Source organism: Saimiri boliviensis, chromosome 20, assembly GCF_048565385.1.
Source record: "Saimiri boliviensis isolate mSaiBol1 chromosome 20, mSaiBol1.pri, whole genome shotgun sequence".
Classification (NCBI taxonomy): Eukaryota; Metazoa; Chordata; class Mammalia; order Primates; family Cebidae; genus Saimiri; species Saimiri boliviensis.
The window spans coordinates 29515382-29539564 of record NC_133468.1 but is presented as its reverse complement, the minus strand read 5'-3'; the positions used below and the strand labels follow the sequence as shown (position 1 = coordinate 29539564).

The following is a 24183-nucleotide window of genomic DNA, read 5'->3' as shown; positions in this document are numbered from 1 at the left end:
AGGTATCATTCCTTTCCACATCGTTAGTATTAGCAGAAGCTTGTAAGCCATCTACATGCCCGTCAGTCAAGAAGCAGATGGGTAAAATGCAGTCTCTTTCTATCACGGGTATATATATGTATGTTTATGTACATCTATATGTAAATAAAAAAATTTATTTCAAGAAATTGGCTTCCATGATTGTGGGGCTGACTAGTTGAAGATCCGAAGGATAGCCTGGGAGCCGGCACTGCAATCTCTAAGCAGAATATCTTCTGCCTTAGGGAAACCTCTGTCCTTCAGGCTTTTGACTGATTAGGTTATACCCACCCTGATTATTGAAGATAATTTCTTTTCTTTAAAGTCAACTTTAAATAACAGTTGTGGTGTAGACGTTGACCGTATCTACAAGATACCTTCATAGCAACACTATGTTTAGACAGCATTGTGTTAGATTCGTGGGTTGGGGTTTTTTTGTTTTGTTTTGTTTTGATTTTTTTGAGACAGTCTCCCTCTGTTGCGCAAGTTGGAGTACAGTTTTGTGATCATGGCTCACTGCAACCTCCACCTCTCTGTCTCAAGCAGTTCTCCCACCTCAGTCTCCAAGCACCATGCCACCCCACCTGGCTAATTTTTTGTTTTGTTTTCAGTAGGGGCAGGGTCTTATTGTGTTGCCCAGGCTGGTCTCAACTCTTGGGCTCAAGCAATCCTCCTGCCTCAGCCTCCCAAAGTGCTGGGATTTCAGGCATGAGCTCCCATGCCCAGCCTAGATTCGTGTTTAATTGACTAACAGAATACTGTAGCTTCACTACCTGGACACTTCAAATGAACTGTCATTAGGGGATACCGTATGGAAGTTAAATAGGAAGAAACTTCATCAGCATAGGTCGAGGTGAGCAGATCTCAGAAGTATGCCACTGAATAAAGAAGTAAGATGTAACAGTGACATGCCTTATATGATACCATTTAAGAATTTATCTAAGTTTTTTTTTTTTTGTTTTTTGTTTTTTGAGACAGAGTTTCCCTCTTGTTACCCAGGCTGGAGTGCAATGGCGCGATCTCGGCTCACAGCAACCTCCGCCTCCTGGGTTCAGGCAATTCTCCTGCCTCAGCCTCCTGAGTAGCTGGGATTACAGGCACGCGCCACCATGCCCAGCTAATTTTTTGTATTTTTAGTAGAGACGGGGTTTCACCATGTTGACCAGGATGGTCTCGATCTCTCGACCTCGTGATCCACCCGCCTCGGCCTCCCAAAGTGCTGCGATTACAAGCTTGAGCCACCGCGCCCGGCCTATCTAAGTATTTTTTAACAGACAAAGCAAAATTTTATGTTAATCTTGACTAAATATATGCATGTGTGTGAAATTATAAAATATAGCTTAGGTAGTTAACAGCAGTCTGAATTAGTGGCTCTTCCAGGGGAGAAAAGAAGGGGTGTGAGACTTGGATGGGGTGGCCAAGGCACCCTGTCATTTTATCTCTAGCATTTTGGTGCCTTTTCAGCAAAGGGAACCAGTGTGACTGTTAACTATTAAGAATTATTTTTGTTTTTGAGACAAGAGTCTCACTTTGTCGCCCAGGCTGGGGTGCAGTGGCACGATCTTGGCTCACTCCGCCTCCTGGGTTTAAGTGATTCTCTGCCTCAGCCTCCCAAGTAGCTGGGATAACAAGCATGCGCCATCATGCCCAGCTAATGTTGTATTTTTAGTAGACACAGAGTTTCTCCATGTAGGCCAGGCTGGTCTCAAACTCCCAGCCTCAGGTGATCTGCCCATATCAGCCTCCCAAAGTGCTGGGATTACAAGTGTGAGCCGCCATGCCTGACCAACTGTTAGTAATTTCTGTGGGGACTACAGGTAGTTGTGGATTCTATACCACTCTTCCCCCTTGCCCCCCGCCTCCCCCAGCAACCCTTTTTTTGAGACAGAGTCTCACTGTATCTCCCAGGCTGAAGTGCAGTGGCGCAATCTCCGCTCACTACAACCTCCACCTCCTGAGCTCAAGCACTTCTGCCTCAGCCTCCCTGGGACCACAGGTATACATCGCTATACACAGCTAATTTTTTGTATTTTTGGTAGAGACGGAGTTTCGCTATGTTGCACAGGCTGGTGTTGAACTCCTGACCTCAAGCAATCCTCCCACCTTGGCCTCCCAAAGTTCTGGGATTACAGGCATGAGCCACCGTGCCCATCCACATTCCCCTTTTTCTTTCTTCTTATACTTTTTTTTAAGGGAAAGAAAAGGAGAGGGAGGATCAGACGTATTTATTTGCCCAGGCAGAATTGGTCCACATTATGCCATTAGATTAATTACATTCACCAAAAATCAGGAGTAAGATTACAAGAACACTTCTAAAAAGAAAAAAAAAAGTATGGTAGAGATGCCTACAGTCACTCATACTAAAATACGTCAGTCCTCTGACCTCATCAAAAGCATTTTCATCACACTTTTATTTCACCATTCATTTGAAGGAGCTACTGAGGCCTCAGGCAGGTGCAAAGGTCAGCAGGGAAACTGCTTGCACCTGCTTCCACCCCACCCCTTGCTGCTGGTAGGACATTCAGCAGGGTTTGAAAAGTCAACATGTCAAAGCTTTGGTGTCATGTCTGTAAAGTGGGCTTAGTAACAGCCATGATGTTAGGATCAAATGAGACAATCGATGTCAAATGTTAGCCATAGAGCCAGACACATAATGGCACTCCATAAATGTTACAATGTGTCTCAAATGGAAAAAAGTTAATGATGTAAATATTCTGGGGCCAGATATGGGATCACACCTGGAATCCCAGCACTTTGGGAGGCTGAGGTAGGAGGATTGCTTGAGTCCAGGAATTTAAGAACAGCCTGGGCAACATAGCAAGACCCCCATCTCTACCAAAAAATCCCAAATTCGCCAGATATGGTGATATGTGTCTTTGGTCCCACCTACTCTGGAGGCTGAGGTGGGAGGATCGGTTGATCTCAGTAGGTCAGCAAGGCTGCAGTAAACCATGTTCATGCCTCTGTACTCCAGCCTGGGTAGCAGAGCAAGACTCTGTCTCAAAAAACAATAAGTAAAAATAAATAAAATGTTCTCAACCGAATAAAGCAGAAGATTGTAACACCTTCAATATCCTTTGTCCTGTACCCATCTCTAGAGGTGCTGTGTTCATGATCTCCCTTGTTCTGACGATGACACCAGGGTGGAAGAGCTGATGCCATTTATTTTCATATTAGAGACAGGAAGTGGAGGTTCCTGGAGATACCTGTGTAAACAGGAGTGTTCCTTTGTTTGGAGAGTTGACTCACATTTGAGAGCTTTTCTCTTAGAATATTAATTACTACAGTTGGTTCAGTGTGTACTGAGTATCAAGTGCTATCAAAGTGCTTGCAGAGCACATGTTAAGCACTCCATAATGTTAAGTTACCTCACTGAATCTTCATGCCCCTTATGAAGTAGAAAGTGTCATGATTCCAACCGGGCCCGGTGGCTTACACCTGTAATCCCAGCACTTTGGGAGGCCGAGGTGGGCGAATCACAAGGTCAGGAGATCGAGACCATCCTGGCCAACATGATGAAACCCCATCTCTACTAAAAATACAAAAATCAGCCAGGCGTGATGGCGGGCGCCTGTAGTTCCAGCTACTCAGGAGGCTGAGGCAGAAGAATTGCTTGAACCCAGGAGGCGGAGGTTGCAGTGAGCTGAGACCGCACCACTGCACTCCAGCCTGGCAACAGAGCAAGAATCCGTGCCAAAAATAAATAAATAAATAAGAAAGTATCATGATTCCCATTGCAGACAGGAAACGACTCACAGGCTTTATATAGAGGCTCACAGAGGTGGTGATATGATTTGCACAAGAATTCAAGGCCACAATTTCTTTCTGCCGGATTTCTGCCATACCTCCCAGGCCCATTGCTATTGAGATGGCATCTTATAAATTACAGAAAACACAATTTAATACATAATGCAAGACAGCTAATATAATAGGTAATATTGACCAACAGGGAACCAAAACATTTGACCAACAGAAAGCATTTTTATGGGTTTATATATTTCATTGAGTATTTCTGATCTAGCTCAATACTGCAAAGAGAAACATCTCCGTGGTCTAATTTTCCTGTACTTGGCTCATGCTCCAAATGCATGATGGGTATGAACAGCATGATTCTTGTGACCATCTGTTAGCCCACAGGCAGCTGTCTCCTTGCCAAATTTGCTTACTAATACTTTCCCTAAAGGGAGAGGAGGTGATCAAGTATTGATGATGTTAGTCCAGGAACGGCAGCTTCCAGCAACACTCGGGGAAGAAGGAAGCAAGATTTTCTACAAATAAAATTGATCTTGGCTGGGCACGGCGGCTCACAACTGTAGTCTTAGCACTTTCGGAGGATGAGGCACTGGCCACTGCACTCCATCCTGGGAGACACAGTGAGACTGTGTCTCAAAAAAAAAAAAAGATCTTGACATATCCTCAGTTAACCCTTGTTACAGCCATTTTTGCCACATGACATTAGAATGTACCTTGATTGGTGGGAACATTTGTGACATTGCTTGGTTAATTTGTATGAGATCGTAGAGAAGAAAATACGTAAAATGTCAAGGATACTACATACATTACAAGTCATAGAACTGCGTATTTACTTAGATATTCTTAAATCACTTTTAATGCTTATCTGTCATAAATATTATACTTTTAGCTGAGGAAAACAAAGCACTGAAATATCAAATAATTTGTCCTTGTTCATATAGAGATTTTTTTTTTTTTTTTTTTTTTTTGAGACTGGGTCTCACTCTGTCACCCAGGTTGGAGAGCAGTGGTGCGATCTCAGCTCGCTGTAACCTCTGCCTCCTGGGTTCAAGTGATCCTCCGCCTCCTGGGTTCAAGTGATCCTTCTGCCTCAGCCTCCCGAGTATCTGGAACAACAGGCGCCCACCATCACACCTGGCTAATTTTTGTATTTTTAGTAGAGACGAGGTTTCACCATGTTGGCCAGGCTGGTCTCGAACTCCTGACTTCAGGTCATCCAACTGCCTAGGCCTCCGAAAGTGCTGGAATTACAGGCATGAGCCACCACACCCGACCTATAGAGAGCTATTAAACTAAAAGAGAAACTAATTCTTAGAAGTTTAAAGTCTACTCAGCTTAGCTGGCTAGTCATAAGTGAATTAATGTATCCTTTATTAATTATAAATAAGTGCAGTTAATTTATGCACACTTTCATATTGGTAATTCTTTGAAAATGAATTCTAAAAAGTCCAAATGCTAAGGAAGCCAAAACCATTGTAAGATTACATAATTCATTTCTCATAATTATTCATAATTCATAATTATGATCTGTAACTTTACAGAGCCGGGGAAATGCTGGGGTAACAGACCAGCTAGAAGTCTGGTGGAAAGTGCCTATTGGTTCCAGGGGGCCTGTCCCCAACATTTTATTTAGAATAGCTAATCACTTATTTTCCAGTACTGCTAAGGTTTTGCGGTAGAACCAAGCCTTCTTTGTATGCGACTCAGCACAAGAAGAGTGATGTTACCACTAGCCTAGAATTTATTGTGCAACCATAGCTATGACTGCCCTTCCCTGGTTGGAAATGAAACTCATTCTGGTTAAAACCAGTTTGGCAAAGTTTCCTCTTTGCCAGGCAGTAACTGGTGGAAATATACTAAGCTTTTGTTACTTTTTTAGTAACAGTGCCACTTGGCCCATTTGTATTTTTTCTGTTCACTTTAAGATTCACTTGGTATCCTAAGCCTTTTAATTCTTAGTGCCAAACTTAAATTAAAATGGATTTGTTCGTTACCCTGATGACTCTTAACATTGCAGGCTGTTTAAAATTCAAGTCTTCACAAGCCTGGCGATAGCACTGACCTTTGCCTCAACTATGGCTCTCCCCCAAAATGTGGGGCCCTTGCAATTTACAAGTGAATCCACAACTACTATAAAACTAGAGATTTTGGAATACAAAGGCAGCATTGCCTTTTTGTTCCTGGGTTTAAAACTAACATGTACTTCAGCTAAAAGATGTATGGCCAAGAGCCAATATAGGAATGGATTTTCCACTGCTAAAAATGCCAAAATTTCTGGGGGAGAAATTTCTGTAGCTTAACCTAAGTACAGCAATAAGTCTATATGTTGAAGTTTTCAAGCTTAAAAATTCTAGTATTGACTGTAAGCTCATTGTAGTCTCAAGTCTTAGTCGAACTGTTCCTCCCCACCCCCCGGTAGAATCATTTGGATAGGGGTTTATGTATGATGTTAACTTGGAAGTTCTCATTAATTTGCTCTTCTTGATGTTTTGGGTTTTTTGAGACAGAGTTTCACTCTTGTTGCCCAGGCTAGAATGCAATTGTGCAATCTCGGCTCACTGCAACCTCCGCCTCCCTGGTTCAAGCAATTCTCCTGCCTCAGCCTCCCAAGTAGCTGGAATTATAGGCATGTGCCACCATGCCGAGCTAATTTTTTTTGTATTTAGTAGTGATGGGATTTCACCATGTTGCCCAGGCTGGCTCAAACTCCTGGGCTCAAACAATCCATCTGCCTCGGCCTCCCAAAGTGCTGGGATTACAGGCATGAGTCACAGTGCCTGGCCTATAACAATTATAAATATCTTTAAAATAAGTTTATCTTTTAATTAGAAATGTAGCCATTTTTGAATGAAATTATGAGATTTTGAAAATTAGTGAAATCTCATAGATTGCTAGTGGAGGATGTAAAATGGTGCAGCTGCTCTGAATAAAAGTCTGGCAGTTTCTTATCAAGTTAAACATGTGCCTACCATGTGACACAGCAGTGGGGCTCCCGGGTTATCCTAGAGATATGAAAACTGACGTTCACATAAAAACCCGTACGTGATCGCTCAGATCAGCTTTGTTTGGAATTGTAAAAACCTGGAAACAACCCAGATGTTCTTCAACAAGTATGTGGATAAACAAACTGCAACTTATCCATACCCTGGAATAGTACTGGCAAAAAATAATAATAATAAATGACACCCAACAACTTGGGTACATCTTAGGGCATTGCACTGGGTGAAAAAGGCAATCTTAAAATGCTGCATACTATATGATTGCTTTTTTTTTTTTTTTTGCTTTTTTTTTTTGAGATGAAGTCTCACTCTGTCACCAGGCTGGAGTGCAGTGGTGTGATCTCGGCTCACTGCAACCTCTGCCTCCTGGTTTCAAACTATTCCCCTGCCTCAGCCTTCCAAGTAGCTGGGATTACAAGTGCACCACCATGCCTAGCTAATTTTGTATTTTTAATAGAGATGGGGTTTTACCACGATGCCCAGGATGGGCTCCATCTCCTGACCTGATGATCCATCCACCTCAGCCTCCCATGATGCCTTTTTGTTTTGTTTTGTTTTTGAGATGGAGTCTTGCTCTGTCGCCCAGGCTGGAGTGCAATGGCATGGTCTCAGTTCACTGCAACCTCTGCCTCCCAGGTTCAAGCAATTCTCTGGCCTCAGCCTCCTGAGTAGCTGGGATTACAGATGCCTGCCACCATGCCTAGCTAATTTTTGTATTTTTAGTAGAGATGGGGTTTCACCATGTTGGCCAGGCTGGTCTTAAACTCCTGACTTCAGGTGATCTGTCCGACTTGGCCTCTTAAAGTACTGGGATTACAGGCATGAGCCACCCCACCAGGCTGTGAGTCCTTTTATATTGCATTCTCACAATGACAGAATAGTAGATGGAGCTCAGGAGGTGTCAGAGGTGAGGATCGGTGAGGAGAGTGTGATTATTAAGTGGTGGCACAAGAGAGACGTGTGTTAATGGAACAGTTCCGTATTTTGCTTGTGGTGATGGTCATACCAATCTACATATATGATAAAGTTTCACAGTAATGATGAAACCAAGCCAGGCATGGTGTCTCACACCTGTAATCCCAACACTTTGTGAGGCTAAGGCTAAGGCAGGTGGATCACCTGAGGTCAGGAGTTCGAGACCAGCCTGGCCAACATGGCTCTACTAAAAATATAAAAATTAGCTGGGCATGGTGGTGAGCACCTGTAATCTCAGCTACTCAGGAGGCTGAGGCAGGAGAATTACTTGAACCCAGGAGGCAGAGGTTGCATTGAGCTGAGATCATGCCACTGCAGTCCAACCTGGGCAACAGAGCAAGACTCTGTTTCAAAAAAAAAAGAAGTGATAAAACCTTCCCCCCAAAATAAGTGATAGAAAAAGTGGGAAAATCCACGTAAGGCCTGTAGTTTGGTTAATAGTACTATATCAATGTGAGTTTTCTGGTTTGATAATATACCATGGTTGTAGAAGATACCACATATAGAAGCATACCTGGGAACTCTGTGTATTATTTTTACAACTCTTAGGAGTCTTAAACTATTTCAAAATAAAAAGACTCCAAAGAAAAGAATTGAGAAGAGATGACAGAAGTAACAGCTGTGGACAGATCAGCCTGGGCGACATAGCAAGACCCTGTCTCTTATAAAAAAAAAAAAAAAAAAAGAAAGAAAATTGTATTTTAATTACCTGGGCACAGCTCTGAACTCTGTGGTTCCAGCCCCCTTCCTGACTGGGAAAGTTGACCACCTGATGATTGTCCCCGACCCAATGAAAGGAAAACAGAAACCTCTCAGCAGAAACCCAGTGGCGCCTGATTACTGTAGAGCGGCTATTCGCTGGAAATGAAGCCAGCAAGGCAGCCACCCTGCTGTGCACACACCCACAGCTTCCAGCTGGCAGTGATGGGCTTCACTCCTAAATACGAACTGACCATCAGGGATCACCAGATGTGTGAGGATAGTAACACGAAAGACAGGGATATCAAACAATGAAAGGTAATAGGGAGATGATATGGGAACTGGAATAAAACACACCAAAAAAATTATAATTAATTCAGAAGGAGAAGCTACTGCATCTATAAAACAAGAACAGGAGGATGCTTCTAAAAAGAAGCAATCAAAAGGCTGGGTGTGGTGGCTCACACCTGTAGTCCCAGCACTTTGGGAGGACAAGGTGGGCAGATTGCTTGAGCTCAGGAGTTCTAGACCAGCCTGAGCGTCATGGCGAAATGTTGTCTCTACCAAAAATACCAAAAATTAGCCAGGCATGGTGGCACATACCTGTGATCCCAGCTACTTGGGAGGCTGGGGCAGGAGGATCACTTGAGCCTGGGAGGCAGAGGTTGTAGTGAGCCAAGGTCACACCACTGCACTCCCAGCCTGGGTGACAGAGCAAAACTCCATCTCAAAAAACAAAAATAAAAAGCAATCAAGAGACATGAACATGCTCTTAGAAATTAAAAATATATCAAATTAAAAAATAGAATTGGAACATAAAGTTGAGGATATCTGTTATAGTTGTAGAACAAAAATACACAAAGTGGAAAATCAAAAATTATTATAAACCCAGGATATATAAAATCTTCATCAGAGTTCCAGAAACAATGAAGAGACAAGAAATAGGAACGACATTTGGACTTGAAGGACATAATTTTCCACATGGCTGGGGTCCCACTGAGTATCCAGTAAAATAAATGAAAAAAAAAAAAAAACTAATTTTGGGAGAGACCATGGTGCAATTAATTATAGAATACAGGAATAAAGAGAGGCTTCCAGAAATAAGCTTTTTTTAAAAAAAAGTCACATGGGAGGAACCCACAACTGACTTCAACAGCAGACCCAGATGCTAAAGACAGTGGAGTAATACCTATATTTTTTTTTTTTTTTTTCATGAGACAAGGTCTCACTCTGCCACCCAAACTGGAGTGAAGTGGTACGGTCACAGCTCACTGCAGCCTCAACCTCCTGGACTCAAGTGATCCTGCCTCAGCCTCCCAAGGAGCTGGGGCCACAGGCACAAGCCATCACAGCTGGCTAATGTTGTTAATTTTTTGTAGTGATGGGGTTCTCAATATGTTGCCCAGGTTGGTCTCAAACTCCTGAACTCAAGCAATCCTCCCACTTCAGCTTCCCACAGTTCTGGGATTACAAGCGTAAGCCACCACACCTGACCAAATGATATCTTAAAACTTCTTCTTTTTTTTTTTTTTTTTTTTTGAGACGGAGTTTCGCTCTTGTTACCCAGGCTGGAGTGCAATGGCGCGATCTCGGCTCACCGCAACCTCCGCCTCCCGGGTTCAGGCAATTCTCCTGCCTCAGCCTCCTGAGTAGCTGGGATTACAGGCATGCGCCACCATGCCCAGCTATTTTTTTTTTGTATTCTTAGTAGAGACGGGGTTTCACCATGTTGACCAGGATGGTCTCGATCTCTTGACCTCGTGATCCACCCGCCTCGGCCTCCCAAAGTGCTGGGATTACAGGCTTGAGCCACCGCGCCCGGCCGATATCTTAAAACTTCTAAGGAAAATAGTTTCAGTCTACACTGCTCTTCTCAGCACAATAGCAAACAAATGTCAAGGTAAAGGTAATTTCAGACACATGGGGTCTCATTTACCTCTCATGCATCAGTTCTTAGATCATTTTTGGAGAGTGATCTCTCTTTTGAAGAAAGAGGAAGACGTGGACCTGGCTAACAAGCTCTGCCACAGGCCACCAGAACAGTGCTAGGTCAACAGTGACAGTCAAGCCAGACTGAGCAGGATGGCGGAGAGTCCTTAGAGGAAGGCTGGGGGAAAAGACAGCACGAGAGTTTAGCTGAGAGTTTTGTACATTTGAAAAACAGTATTGACAGGCCTCAGCCAAGTCGAATACAGCATGGGGACAAATTTAACACAGATAAACAGAAAATTAGGCAAAGGTGGTGGGGGTGGGGGGTGGGCAGAATGAAACAGTTGTCCATCCCAGGAAAAACAGCAAGGCTTTACCAAGAAAGGAAACCATCACCCTTATGACAAAGTCATAATGAACACCAACTATTGGTCCATCGGGAAATTGCCATCTAGTTGCATAGGAAGTCCACTGGATGGCCAGGCACAGTGGCTCACGCCTATAATCCCAGCACTTTGGGAGGCCAAGGCAGGCAGATCACAAGGTCAGGAGTTCTCGACCAGCCTGGCCAACATGGTGAAACCTCATCTCTACTAAAAAAATACAAAAATTAGCCGGGCATGGTGGCAGGCACCTGTAATACCAGCTACTCGGGAGGCTGAGGCAGGAGAATTACTTGAACCTGGGAGGTGGAGGTTGCAGTGAGCCAAGATCATGCCACTGCATTCCAGCCTGGGCAACAGAGTGAGACTCCATCTTAAAAAAAAAAAAAAAAAAAAAAAAAAAAAACACTGGAAAGGAAGAGTGAGAGATATAAAGACCTAAGGCCCCATCTGCTGTAGCAGGAATCCAGAGTTACTCTCCAATATTGAGAAATCAAGAATATTTATAAAAAAGAATATTCAAAACTTAACAATAAATACAAAAATAGGAGTGTTAGTTGAAAGTGCTCTTGGGAGTAAGACCAGGGGTTATGGAAAGGTTGAGGCATGGGTTGTTTTTTTGTAATCGTTGTTTGATAAAAATAAGGGTTGTCATGTTCTCTCTCTCGTCCTGATTCATTTATTCTGAAGAGTATGTATGTAAAGCACCTGCCTCTTTGAATATTGGGTAGTTGTTCATTCTTTTTATCATTTGGTATCTATAAATGGCGTATGCATTTGGGGAGGGGGTCGATGAGACTTGAATGGTGTGTTTGGGATGATGAATATCATAAAGCTTATTGTTCCTAGATGGAACAAATACATAAAGTTGCCACATGTTCTGAGTCATGAAGTCTGGGAAGCGTAGGAATGATTTATTTTCTGTACTTCAAAGTTAGGGTATTTTAAAACTGAGTTCAACATCCTAAATAGTTGCTTGTCTTATACCTGTCCTAGCATTCGTCTTTATCACTTTCTAGTGATACAGGAATAGCACGTGTTAAAATGGAACCTGACGCTGGCTGCACTGTGAAATCCATGAAGGGGAACTGCCTTCTCATCCTTAGCTGTGTGCACATGGCTGGGGCCACGGTAGTTACTTCACAAGTCCAAGTTTATTCACAAATAAACTAATCACTAGAAAGACACCAGGGAGGCTGGGCGCAGTGGCTCACATGTGTAATCCTAGCACTTTGGGAGGCCGAGGTAGACAGATCACCTAAAGTCAGGAGTTTGAGACTAGCCTGGCCAACATGGCGAAACCCTGTCTCTACTAAAAATACAAAAATTAGCCAGGTGTCGTGGCAGGCGCCTGTAATCCCAGCTACTTGCGAGGCTGAGGCAGGAGAATCGCTTCAACCTGGGAGGCAGAGGTTGCAGTAAGCCAAGATTGCATCACTACACTCCAGCTTGGGTGACAGAGACTCTGTCTCAAAAAAGAAAAGAAAAGAAAAATGCCAGGGACACCCAGAAAGAAGTTTCCAGGCAGGCCTGTGTCCTAGGGCCATCAACAATGTGCCATCAATGCCCACACCCCCATAATTAGGCACAGTAAAAACAAAATCTCCTGGAAATTTCTATTCAATTGATAACCAAAACATTGCCTTTATACTTAAGTAAAGGTGGCTGATCCTGCACACGTGTTCCTTAACACTAGAACGACAACCAGTAACAATCTACTCCAACCCAGGAGGATGCCCGGCCCACAGTCTCACAGTCCCTGCAGGAGATGGTAGAGACATGAATGTCTGCTGCCTGCTCCATTTATAGCAGGTTCTAGGGAGCCCCTTGGGCAACTGAGAACTGCCAGGGTTATGGGCACCTTGCTGCCTGAGAGCTCTGTTCCATCAGGTAAGGGAATAGATATTCTTCATGATTTTTAAATCAGCAGGCCGGGCGCGGTGGCTCATGCCTGTAATCCCAGCTGTCTGGGAGGCCGAGTCAGGCGGATCACGAGGTCAAGAGATCGAGACCAGCCTGTGGTGAAACACCATCTCTGCTAAAAATACAAACATTAGCAGGGCATGGTGGTGCATGCCTGTAATCCCAGCTACTCAGGAGGTTGTGGCAGGAGAATCACTTGAACCCGGGAGGCAGAGATTGCAATGAGCCAAGATTGTGCCGCTCCACTCCAGCCGGGCAACAGAGCAAGACTCCATGTCCAAAAAAAAAATAAAAACAAAATTAGCATTCATTACTTTGTAGACTGCGCTATTAATCATCCTTAGTTCTCCTGGGCCACACAGCGACAAAATCTGAAAATGACTTGGTTTATTGTTTATTTTATTAATTAGTGTGTTTTGTTTGTTTGTTTGTCAGAATGTTGTGGAACAGTTCAATCCTGGGCTTCGAAATTTGATAAACCTCGGGAAAAATTATGAGAAAGCCGTAAATGGTAAGTCTGTTTTTCTGAATTGATACTCAGTAAATATTTAATTATTTTTAAATGCTTAGTATTGAAGTTTTAAATACCTCTAAATGGTAAAAATTGTTTAAATGAATTTAATCTGCAGAACTTTGCAATGACAGTACACAGTGACGTTAGCGTATTTGAAACAAGTCACTTGAATGATAGTGAGGCTACTATAAGTGATGTATTTTAATTGTCAAGCCGTGCTTTCTACTTTTTAAACCAAATTCTTGGTAAACTAACAACAAATATAAAATGCATACATAAGACATTTATAAGTTAGTTCCCTACAGCACAGAAATTACTCCTTTTTATTTATATAAAAGAATTTCTTGGCTGGGCGTGGTGGCGCACACCTGCAGTCGCAGCACTTTGGGAGGCCGAGGCAAGCGTATCACCTGAGATCGGGAGTTTGAGACCAGCCTGGCCAACATGAAGAAACCCCGTCTTTACCAAAAATACAAAATTAGCCAGGCCTGGTGGCACATGCCTGTAATCCTAGCTACTCAGGAAGCCGAGGCAGATAAGTGCTTGAACCCGAAAGGTGGAGGTTGCAATGAGCCGAGATTATGCCATTGCACTCCAGCCTGGACAACAAGAGCGAAACTCTGTCTCAAAAAAAAAAAAAAAATCAGTGGTCCCCTTAAAAACCTAAAATGCTAGCAATCACCAAATTCTAACATGCTCAAGACAGTTCTCCCCCAAAATGTAGCAAGTATCACCCCAACACATTTAGACCCTAGTTTCACCCTCTGCCACGATTCACTGAGACTACCAAGTACCATCAGTAGAAAATGTAGTTTCTGGCTGGGCATGGTGGCTCACGCCTGTAATCCCAACAATTTGGGAGGCTGAGGCATGTGAACTCCTGAGGTCGGGAGTTCGAGACCAGCCTGACCAACTTGGAGAAATCCCATCTCTATTAAAAGTACAAAATTAGCCAGGCGTGGTGGCACATGCCTGTAATCCCAGCTGCTCAGGAGGCTGTGGCATGAGAATCACTTGAACCCGGGAGGCGGAGGTTGTGGTGAGCGGGTATCTTACCATTGCACTCCAGCCTGCGTAACAAGAGTGACACTCCATCTCAGGAACAAAAGAAAAGAAAAGAAAATGTAGTTTCTGACAGATTTGAAGGCGGCTTCCGATCAAGTTTTACATCTTTGACTTATCTTTCTTCCCCCTCCGTCCCTCTCACTCTCCCTTTCCCCCTTCTCTTTTTTTCTCTCTCCTCTTTTTTTCTCTTCTTTTCTTTCTCTTATTTCTCTTCCTTCTCTCTCCCTCCCTCCCTTCCTCCTCGGTCTCTCTCCCTCTGCCTCCCTCTTTTTTCTCTTTTTCTTTCTCTTCCCTCCTTCCTGTTTTCTTTCTTTCCTCTCTTTCTCTTTCTTTCTTTCCCTCCTCTATCTCTCCCTCCCTTCCCCTCCCTCTCTTCCTCCCCCTCTTTCTTTCTTTCTCTTCTCTTCTCTTTTCTTTTTTCTTTTCTTTTCTTTCCTGAGTTCAAGCAGGAAACTCAGGAAACTCCTGCTTCAGCCTCTCGAGTGGCTGGGATTACAGCCATGCACCACCATGCCCAGCCACTTTTTGTATTTTTAGCAAAGACGGGGTTTCACCACGTTGGCCAGGCTGTTCTCAATCTCCTGACCTCAGATTATCCACCCACCTCAGCTTCCCAAAGTGCTGGGATGACAGGCATGAGCCACCGTGTCAGGCCTCTTAATTCTCTTTTTTGCCATATTACACCTTTGATTGCTCCCTGTTGGTATTTTGAAAATAAACCTGTAGCCTCACACACGCTCAGCATGAACCTGCCCCAGGAACGCGGGGCGAGCTGGCTAGACTGTGGACTCTGGGTGAGGAGGCGCACCACTGTGTGTAGTCACTGGAAAAGCAAACTGCTCATTTACTGTCTTCTGCCTCCCTTTGCTTTCGGGGACTTCAGCAGCAGGAAGTGCAGCAGGTCTGGGAGTTTTCTCCCTTGCTCTCCAGCATTCCCCGTGACTTCTGCAGGTGCCTCCGTCCCCCAGAGAGCCAGAACTGCGCACTGCTGACTCTCCCTCGAAGACTGCTTAGTCACAAGGCCACAAAGTCATTGCTTTAGATGTCCTTGTGAAGGAAATCACTGTGACCTGCAGTTTTTTTTTTTTTTTTTTTTCCTTTCTTTCTATCATGAGCTGCCTCCCTGAGGCAGAGTTTTACAAGGTGAGTCGGTGAGCTGCCTACAGCTTAGTTTCCTGCCAACAAGCCGCCTCCCCAAAGGGCTCTCACCATTTGAGCACCTCCTGGGGAGTATTCTGTACTTCAGAAAGTATTTCCAGAACTTCTGCAGGCCATCTGGTTGTGCCTCTGCTGAAGCCATTGAGAAATTTAGGTGAATATGTAATGTCCTTGGTGAAAATTTGGAAATAGTTGAGGCAACCAGAAGTGCAGTCCCCAGTTAGGTTAGAACACCAGGAAGGCTGGGCGTGGTGGGCTCATGCCTGGAATCCCAGCACTTTGTGAGGCCAAGGCAGGAGGATAGAGTTCGAGACCCCCATCTCTACAAAAAAAAATTTTTAAATTGCTCAGGTCAGGCATGGTAGCTCACGCCTGTAATCTCAGCACTTTGGGAGGCCAAGGCGGGCAGATCACCTGAGATTTGGAGTTCAAGACCAGCCTGGCCAACATGGTGAAACCCCGTCTTAGCTAAAAATATTAGCTGGGCGTGGTGACACGTGCCTATAGCCCCAGCTACTCGAGTGGCTGAGGCTTGAGAATCACTTGAAGCGAAGAGGTGGAGGTTGCAATTAGCCAAGATCATGCCACTGCACTCCAGCCTGGACAACAGAGCAAGCCTGCCTCAAAAAAAAAAATTACCTGGGCATGGTGGCATGTGCCTGTGGTCCTAGCTATCAGGAGGCTGAGGTGGGAGGATTACTTGAGTCCAGAAGTTGGAGGCTACAATGAGTTGTGATTGTACAACTGCACACCAGCCTGGGAAACAGAGCAAGACCTTGTCTCAAATAAATTAAATTAAAATTTTTAAAAAAGGAACCCAGGTAAACAGGTGAATGGCTAGGAGCATTGTACAGACCGGCGTCACAATAATATGAGTGGTGTGGGATGGTGTGGACTGGAGGCCCTGCAGAAGCTGAGCTAGCTGACAGATGCTAAGTTTCAGCAGGCACACACTGCTGCACACATAAAAGACAGCAAGTAAGCCAGGACCTGGGGTCCTTGCTGGCATGGGTGGCACACTGTTGGGGAGTGGGCGGAGTAGGGTCAGATCCCTTGGGCACTTGAATGCACACGTCAGAGCTTGTCATATGCTATGTCAGTCAGGCTGCACACATCACTGCCTGCAAACCTGGTGGCTTCAGACAGCAACAGCTGCTGCTTTCTCCTGTAAGGGCAGGGCAGTTCTCCAGACCCTTGGGACTCCCTCCTGCACCAGCAGTCTTCTGGGGCCTGTGAGGGGCTATGGGTTGGATGCACTCTCCCCATGGGGTCTTTCCCCTTCAAGGAGGCCAGACTCGGTCCTCATTCAGTAGCGGTGGCGTTCTAAGAATATAAGCCCCAGTGCCCAGCACCTCTCAAGCCTCTTCGGGAGTCATGCCTGTTGACAACCTGTGGGTCAAAGCAGGTCCCATGGTCACACCACCTGGGTGGGGACCGCATAGGCTGGGAATTCTGGGAGGTGTGATTCCTGGAAGGGCATTACTGTAAGAATCTACCATGGGCTTACCTCGTGGGCAGTGAGAGGCCACCAAAGGCTTTGAGCAGAACGTTCACCCAATGAAACCATATTTTAAGGAAAAAAATATCAGGTAGAAGCACATAGATTAGTCTAGACCTATGAAGTATTTGGCCAACCACTAACATAGAACTAGGCCAGGTACAGTGGCTCATGCCTGTAATGCCAGTACTTTGGGAGGCTGAGGTGTGAGGATTGCTTGAACCCAGGTGTTCAAGACCAGCCTGGGCAACATAATAAGACCCTGTTTCTAGAAAAACTAAAAAATCAGCCAGGTGTGGTGGCATGAGGGAGGATCGCTTAAGTCCAGGAGTTTGAGGCTGTGGTGAGCTGTGATCACACCACTGCACTCTAGCCTGGGCAACAGAATGACACCCTGACTCTTACAAAATAGATATATAACTAATATGCTTCTTTCCTTAAAACAATGAGCAGTTTTGAGATGAAGTCTCGCTCTATCACCCGGGTTGGAATGCAGTGACACGATTTGGGCTCACTGCAACCCCCACCTCCCTGGTTCAAGCAATTCTCCTGCCTCAGCTTCCTAAGTAGCTGGGACTACAGGCACATACCACCATGCCCAGCTAAGTTTTATACTTTTAGTAGAGATGTGGTTTCGCCATATTGATCAGGCTGGTCTTAAGCTCCTAACCTCGTGATCCACCCACCTCTGCCTTCCAAAATGCTGGGATTACAGGCATGAGCCACCACACCCCGCCAAAAAGATCTTAATGTGTCCACAAAAGGGGGACAAAATTATGAAAGTATTATTATTTATCTCTTCAGGCTAAATTTTAAAATTTTCAAGTTAACTTTATCATAATAGCAAAGATATTTTACAAGACCAAGAAGGTTACATAGTTTTAAATGTAAGTCAACAATTAATGAAAAAATTTGATTTAATGTGTGGATGCAAATCAAAAATTTTGTTTAAATATTGTGTAATCCTGCATGCCATTCCCCCATTAATTTGCTTTTCAGATTATCAGTACTTTCCAGCTTCAAATCTTCACACTAAGATGTTACATCTTATAACTTGATGGTTTACTGGCTCCACACCTTGGGTTTAGGGGGAGTCACTTCTTCGTTCTAGCTGAGACCAAAGAGTCAGATAGCACCATCGTTTAGAGCTGAGGAAGTGAAGCGCCCAGCCAGAGCTGTGTGCTTTCCTTCCCGCTGACTCAACACTGACCTTGGGCACGTCCCAGAATGTCTCCACTCCACTGCCCTTAGTGAGACAGGCTGATGACATTACGACCCACCTCTTAAATCGTTGGATAGATTACCTAAGTACATATATAAATGCTCATTGCTACTGTTCTTTCTACAATCACACTTTAAGGTTATTCTGAGTCTTATAATAGTACAGTAGAGCATTACATTTCGTGAAGTTGTTATATGTATAGAGTAAAAATCATAACTTTTGTAATTTTCCTGTCTTTGCCAAAAAGCAAAAAAAGTAGTATTTTTTTGCCAGAAAAAAATACTAATCTCTTGGCTTTTCATACCTTCAGCTGGATCTGCACATGAATTCTATGGCTCACAACTAAAATCCCAGCACTTTGGTAGAGGCTCAGGCAGGAGGATCGCTTGAGCCCAGGAGTGCAAGACTAGCCTGGGCAACAGAGAGGGACCCCAACTCTAAAATAATAAAAATAAAAATAATAAAAATACATATATATTTTTTGAGATAGAGGATCTCACTCTGTTGCCCAGGCTGGAGTACAGTGGTACAGCTGTGGTTCGCTGCAGCCTTGACCTTCCGGGCTCAAGCGATTCTCCCACTTCAGCTTCCTGAGTAGCTTGAACAATAGGCATTTACCACCACCACCATGCCTGGCTAGATTTTTTGTTTGTTTGTTTTTAATAGAAATGGGGTCTCCCTATGTTGCCCAGGCTGATCTCGAGCTCTTGGGCTCAAGTGATCCTCCTTCCTTAACCTCCCAAAATGCTGAGTAAAGGTATAAGCCACCGCACCCACCCCCCTCAACATTTTTTTTTTTTTTTTTTTTTAATTACTGAGGAATGGTGGCATGTGCCTGTAGTCCCAGCTACTCAGGAGACTGAGGCAGAAGGTATCAGGTGAGCCTTCTGATCCCTTGAGCCCAGGAGGTTGAGGCTGCAGTGAGCCATGATCGTGCCACTGCCCTCCAGCCTGGGTGAAAGAGCAAGACCCTGCCTCTCAAAAAAAATAAAATAAAATCCACCAAGTTAAAACAATTGCTCGCTGTACATCGGGGCATGGCAGCTGGTGTGGCCTCTAGGATTTCTGAGGGCACGTTTAGCTCCAAAACACTGTGGTCTCCAACGCTCCAGGGGAAACTGATTTCTAGGTCTGAAATCAAACTTAGAGTAAAATTCCAAATAAATGTTTTTCTCCAAATTTACATTAAGCAGGCTGGGTCTGTATCATATCTTCAAGCCCCTCAAACCTAGATTGTAAAGTGAAAAAAATGTGTTAGCAGCTTCCATTTGTTCATTTATTGCTCACATTCTTAGGGCATTTTAAGGATGAGCAACCTTTGTTCAGAAAGGATAGGTAATTTGCCCCAGGAGATCACATAGTTATAATTTAGTCTTCAGAATTAGTTTGAAGGGGGCAGTATTATTTTTAAGATAATCAGAACCCACTGTGTAGCAATACAGTTTTTTCCTGTCTTTGCCAAAAAAGAAAAAAAAAAGTAGAGCATTCAATTTATTTTTTTGTTTTTTGTTTTATTTTGAGATGGAGTCTCGCTCTGACACCCAGGCTGGACTGCAACCTCCACCTCCTGGGTTCAAGCGATTCTCCATCTTCAACCTCCCAAGTAGCTGGGACTACAGGCACATGCCACCATGCCTGGCTAACTTTTTGGATTTTTAATAGAGATGGGTTTCACTGTGTTACCCAGGATGCTCTCAATCTCCTGACTTTGTGGTCCGCCCACCTCAGCCTTTCAGAGTGCTGGGATGACAGGCCTGAGCCACCGCACCTGGCCTATTTTTATTTTTGAGACAAGATCTGGCTCTGTCACCCAGGCTGGCATGTAGCGGCATGATCTCGGCTCACTGCAACCTCTGCCTCCTAGGCTCAAGAGGTCCTCTCACCTCAGCCTCCCAAGTAGCTGGGACTGCAGGCACATGCCACCATGCCCGGCTAATTTATGTATTTTTTATAGAGGCAGGGTTTGATCATGTTGCCCATGCTGGTCTCAAACTCTTGAGCTCAAGCAATCCTCCCACCTCAGCCTTCCAAAGTGCCGGGATTACAGGTGTGAGCTGCCATGCCCAGCCAAATCCCTAGTTCAACGTCAGAACACAGTTTCAGAGTGGTCTGAAACTGGCATCACGAGCAAGCAGAGCCTTCCGTGGACTTTGAGCACCTGCTGCTGAAGGTTCCTCGGGGCTGGTCAGAGACGAGGATCTGTCTCATGGGGCTGTCCCTTGGGTGGGGGCCTCCACCCTGGCATGCTCTCAATGCAGGCCTTACCTCCTGAGAGCCACATTTACCACAGCCCGAGCCTTCCTGCAGCCAGAAGGGACTGAGGGGTGTTTGGAAGCAAACCCATGTCACTTTCTCCTTTCTTTGTCTAAGTGACAGTTTTGTGTGTCACCTTTCGTGTCTAGCTATGATACTGGCAGGAAAAGCCTACTATGACGGAGTGGCCAAGATTGGTGAGATTGCCACTGGGTCCCTCGTGTCGACTGAACTGGGTGAGTATCTGTCCCTTTATACATAAAGCCCACTCACCATTCTGTGAACCCTGATATAAAAGCATGGGATGGCCCGGTCAAGAACAGAGCAGAGAGCTGGGCCAGCACGCTGTAATTCTGTTTCTCTGCAGCCTGTGGAAATGGAGGGTGGGCCGGGGCTGGTGCTGGAGGCCTTGTTTTCTAGCTAGTCTCCCGGCTATCCTAGGAAGTTGAGCTTCTGCCTGGGGTGTCTGGGCTCTCGCCCTTCCCACTGGGAGTTTGACCTACATTCCTGATGGGCAAGCCAGGCCTCCTGGGGCCTCGGACTGTGGCCGGAGTGTTTCCTGTGACTCACCTACCAGAAAATCCAACTCCTTGACGTTGCTCTCTTGGCCCCCGCTTCTTTCCTGGTTGCTTTCAGCGGTGATTTTTCCGGTTCTGCTGGTATGAATCGCTCTCCTGTGCAGGCAGAGATGGCGGTCACACCCTGGGCAGTGCCCGCTGCTGAGGGGATCTGGGCTTCTGTGTACAGAGCCCTTCACTGTCAGGAGGAAAGGGGAGCTTTTAAAACAGCCCCACACAGCACCCTCATTTCAAACACATGTTGAATGTATTTTATTGTACAAAGTGTAAGATTCTTGGCTTAGCAACAATCATCATTAATTTGCAAGGCTCTGAAAACTGGAGGAAAATAATGGTAAAGTGTGTGTGTGTGTTTAAAGAAAAATACATCCATGCCCAGTTAAAAAGTAGGAAGGGGAAGCAGAGGAGGGGGCGGGTATCACCAGAGGAAGGTGCAGGCAAGTCACACAGTTTCTCCATGAAGTCGTCTTCAGAATTGTTTGGGAAGCTCTTAACTGACCCATAAAAGACGAGGAGAAAAGGAGAGGCCTGACAGCAGAGCTGGGCTCTTGGGAGCAGAGGGATCCGGGTCCTCACGGCTCTGAGGACTTTGCACTCAAGTTTACAAAGCCATAGGCACACGGTAGATCATATGCTGGAAGTGATGCTGTTAGTGAATAACTCAGTACTGTGAGAGAGAGTTACATATATATTTTATTTATTTATTTTTTTAGTGAGACAGAGTTTCTGTCACCCATGCTAGAGTGCAGTGGCATGACCTGAGCTCACTGCAACCTCTGCTGCCCAGGTTCAGGTGATTCTCCTGCCTCAGCCTCCCAAGTAGCTGGGATTGCAGATGCATGCCACACCTGGCTAATTTTTTTTGTATTTTTAGTAGAAATGGGGTTTTACCATGTTGGCCAGGCTGGTCCCGAACTCCTGACCGCAGGTGATCCTCCTGCCTCAGCCTCCTAAAGTGTTGGGATTACAATCGTGAGCCACCATGTCCAGCCCATACACACACACACACACACACACACGTGTGTGTGTGTGTGTGTGTGTGTTTTTGTAGAGATGGGGGTCTCTCTATGTTGGCCAGGTTGGTCTTGAACTCTTGGCCTCAAGCAATCCCCCCCACCTTGGCATCTCAGAATGCTAGGACGATTGGCCTCATCCAGCCCAGTACTGCTATATTTAGTAGACTCATTTACATGCAGAAAATTTTCAAAGTCCTGCCTGTGCCCCAGTTGGTGCCATAATCCCTCATGTGCCAGCGAGGACGGAATCATAGTAATTACAGTCCAATCACAATGAATTTAATAAAATACAGAGACTGCCAGATGTAGACAGAAGCAGGATATTGTGGGGAGTTGTTGAGATGATTATAAGCTTTCAAAAATAGCATGAATACGAAGAAACCTCCTCTTGGCGTCATGCATCAGAAAGAAAACATGTGTGACCCTTACATTAAAACATATGGTGCTTTGACTCACCGCACCCAGTTTGCCTTTTTAATGTTTTATGGGTCCTGCCGCTGTTTAAATAAGACTTCTGTTCCACACCTTACTTGAGTCAGCCGTGAGTTCCTAATGTTGAAACAGCTATTTCCACAGCAACAATGTTGTTATTAAACACAACACAGGTTTAGAACTTTCATTTCAGTGAGGAAAATATTTTGCAATGGTGAAATTTCTTTCATGTGTGTGCATATATATGTGTGTGTGTGTGTGTGTGTGTGTGTGTGTGTGTGTGTATATATTTTTTTTTTTTTTTTTTTGAGACAGAGTCTCACTCTGTCACCCAGGCTGGAGTGCAGTGGTGCAATCTTAGCTTGCTGCAGTCTCTGCCTCCTGGGTTCAACCGATTCTCGTGCCTCAGCCTCCCGAGTAGCCTGGATTACAAGTGCCCGCCACCATACCCAGCTAATTTTCATACTTTTAGTAGAGATGGGGTTTTACCATGTTAGCCAGGCTGGTCTTGAACTCCTGACCTCAGGGGATCGCCCACCTCCACCTCCCAAAGTTCTGGGAGTACAGGCCTGAGCCACTGTGCCTGGCCACTTGTATGTATGTATTTTATTGAGAGGGAACAGAAATAACTTTCTGTTTTGTTTTGTTTCAAGCTGCCCTCTTGCTTAATATTCGCTATCTCATGTAGTTACTGGTTTTTCTTCTCGTTTCTAACAATCCCATCGTACAATGATATCTCAGGAAGAGTTACTTTTGGAGGTCTCCTGTTAACTTCCTTGACTGGCTCCATTTTTATTTTGTTATTGATACAGTTGACACTAAAATGCCACCCCATATCTGTTTAAATTCCCTGTATGGAAGAGTTGTGGACAATTCATAGAAAAAAAGGCCAAAGGTAGATCGTATTCTTCTCATCTTCCAAGAAGATTTTATTGTCTAGTTACTGTGTTTCAGTATTTGGTATTCACAACTTCCTCATGAAACTTAAAACTCTCATATGAGAAAACTCAAAGGGGTGTGAGTTTCACATGTGTGAAGATCATGAATCATTTCAAAATGTTCTTTCCATGTGCCTTGAGGGTTGGCCTCTGTTACAGCAGCACCATTTCCAATGTCTAGCTGTGGATACTTCCACTTAGATATCTCCCTCCTGGCATCAGCTCACTCATTGTTGTGTGAATAACACAGGATGCTTTTGCCCAAAAGTAAAAAAACGCCCAATGAACAGTGACTTATGCAATCAGCGTCTTTATGATTCCACATGAGGAGCAGCAGGCTCTCAGTTAATCGTCACTAGGGACCTAGGTTCCTTCTGCCTGTCTTCTCGTCCCCATCCTCATTTCCTCATGGTACCGGCATGGCTGCCACTGCTTGCCCAACCATCACATCCTGTCTCTCCCCATTGTCTCCAAACGCAGGAAGGGTAATTTCTTCTCAGGTGTGCCAGTAATCTTTGCCCCAAAGGTCCAGCTCACAGCCCCTTATGCCCCATGGCCCAATTTAGATCACATGCCCAGGACCCAGCGGCCAGCAAAGCTCCCCAGGCATGGGCCAAGGAACAGAGCAGAGAGGACATGGCTGTTAGGAGATGGCCTGGTGACAGCCCCCACATCAGCATCTCTGGTGTTCAAGGTCTGTTTTCAACAACTTTCAGTGAAAGAGCAGGACTGACAGAATGATTAGCGGTGCCCTGGGTGTACATGGGACCCCCACGTTTTGTGTGTGTCTGAGTGGAGCAATATTCTTCTCCCTGGCGGGCTGGTGTGTG

The 24183-nt window shown here is 44.9% G+C and overlaps 1 protein-coding gene across 6 annotated transcripts in view; it reads left to right on the top strand.

Moving 5' to 3' along the window:
* Positions 1-24183, top strand: part of BAIAP2L1 (BAR/IMD domain containing adaptor protein 2 like 1) — a 127645-nt gene that overhangs the window by 43046 nt on the left and 60416 nt on the right. For all 6 annotated transcript variants that reach the window (XR_012515352.1, XM_074390748.1, XM_010344787.3 and 3 more), the window contains 2 exons: positions 13115-13190; positions 20539-20625. Coding sequence is in view for 5 of the 6 variants with exons in the window: in XM_074390748.1 (XP_074246849.1) it covers positions 13115-13190; positions 20539-20625 (163 nt within the window). In the remaining variant the exon portion in view is untranslated. The remainder of the gene's footprint in view (positions 1-13114; positions 13191-20538; positions 20626-24183) is intronic.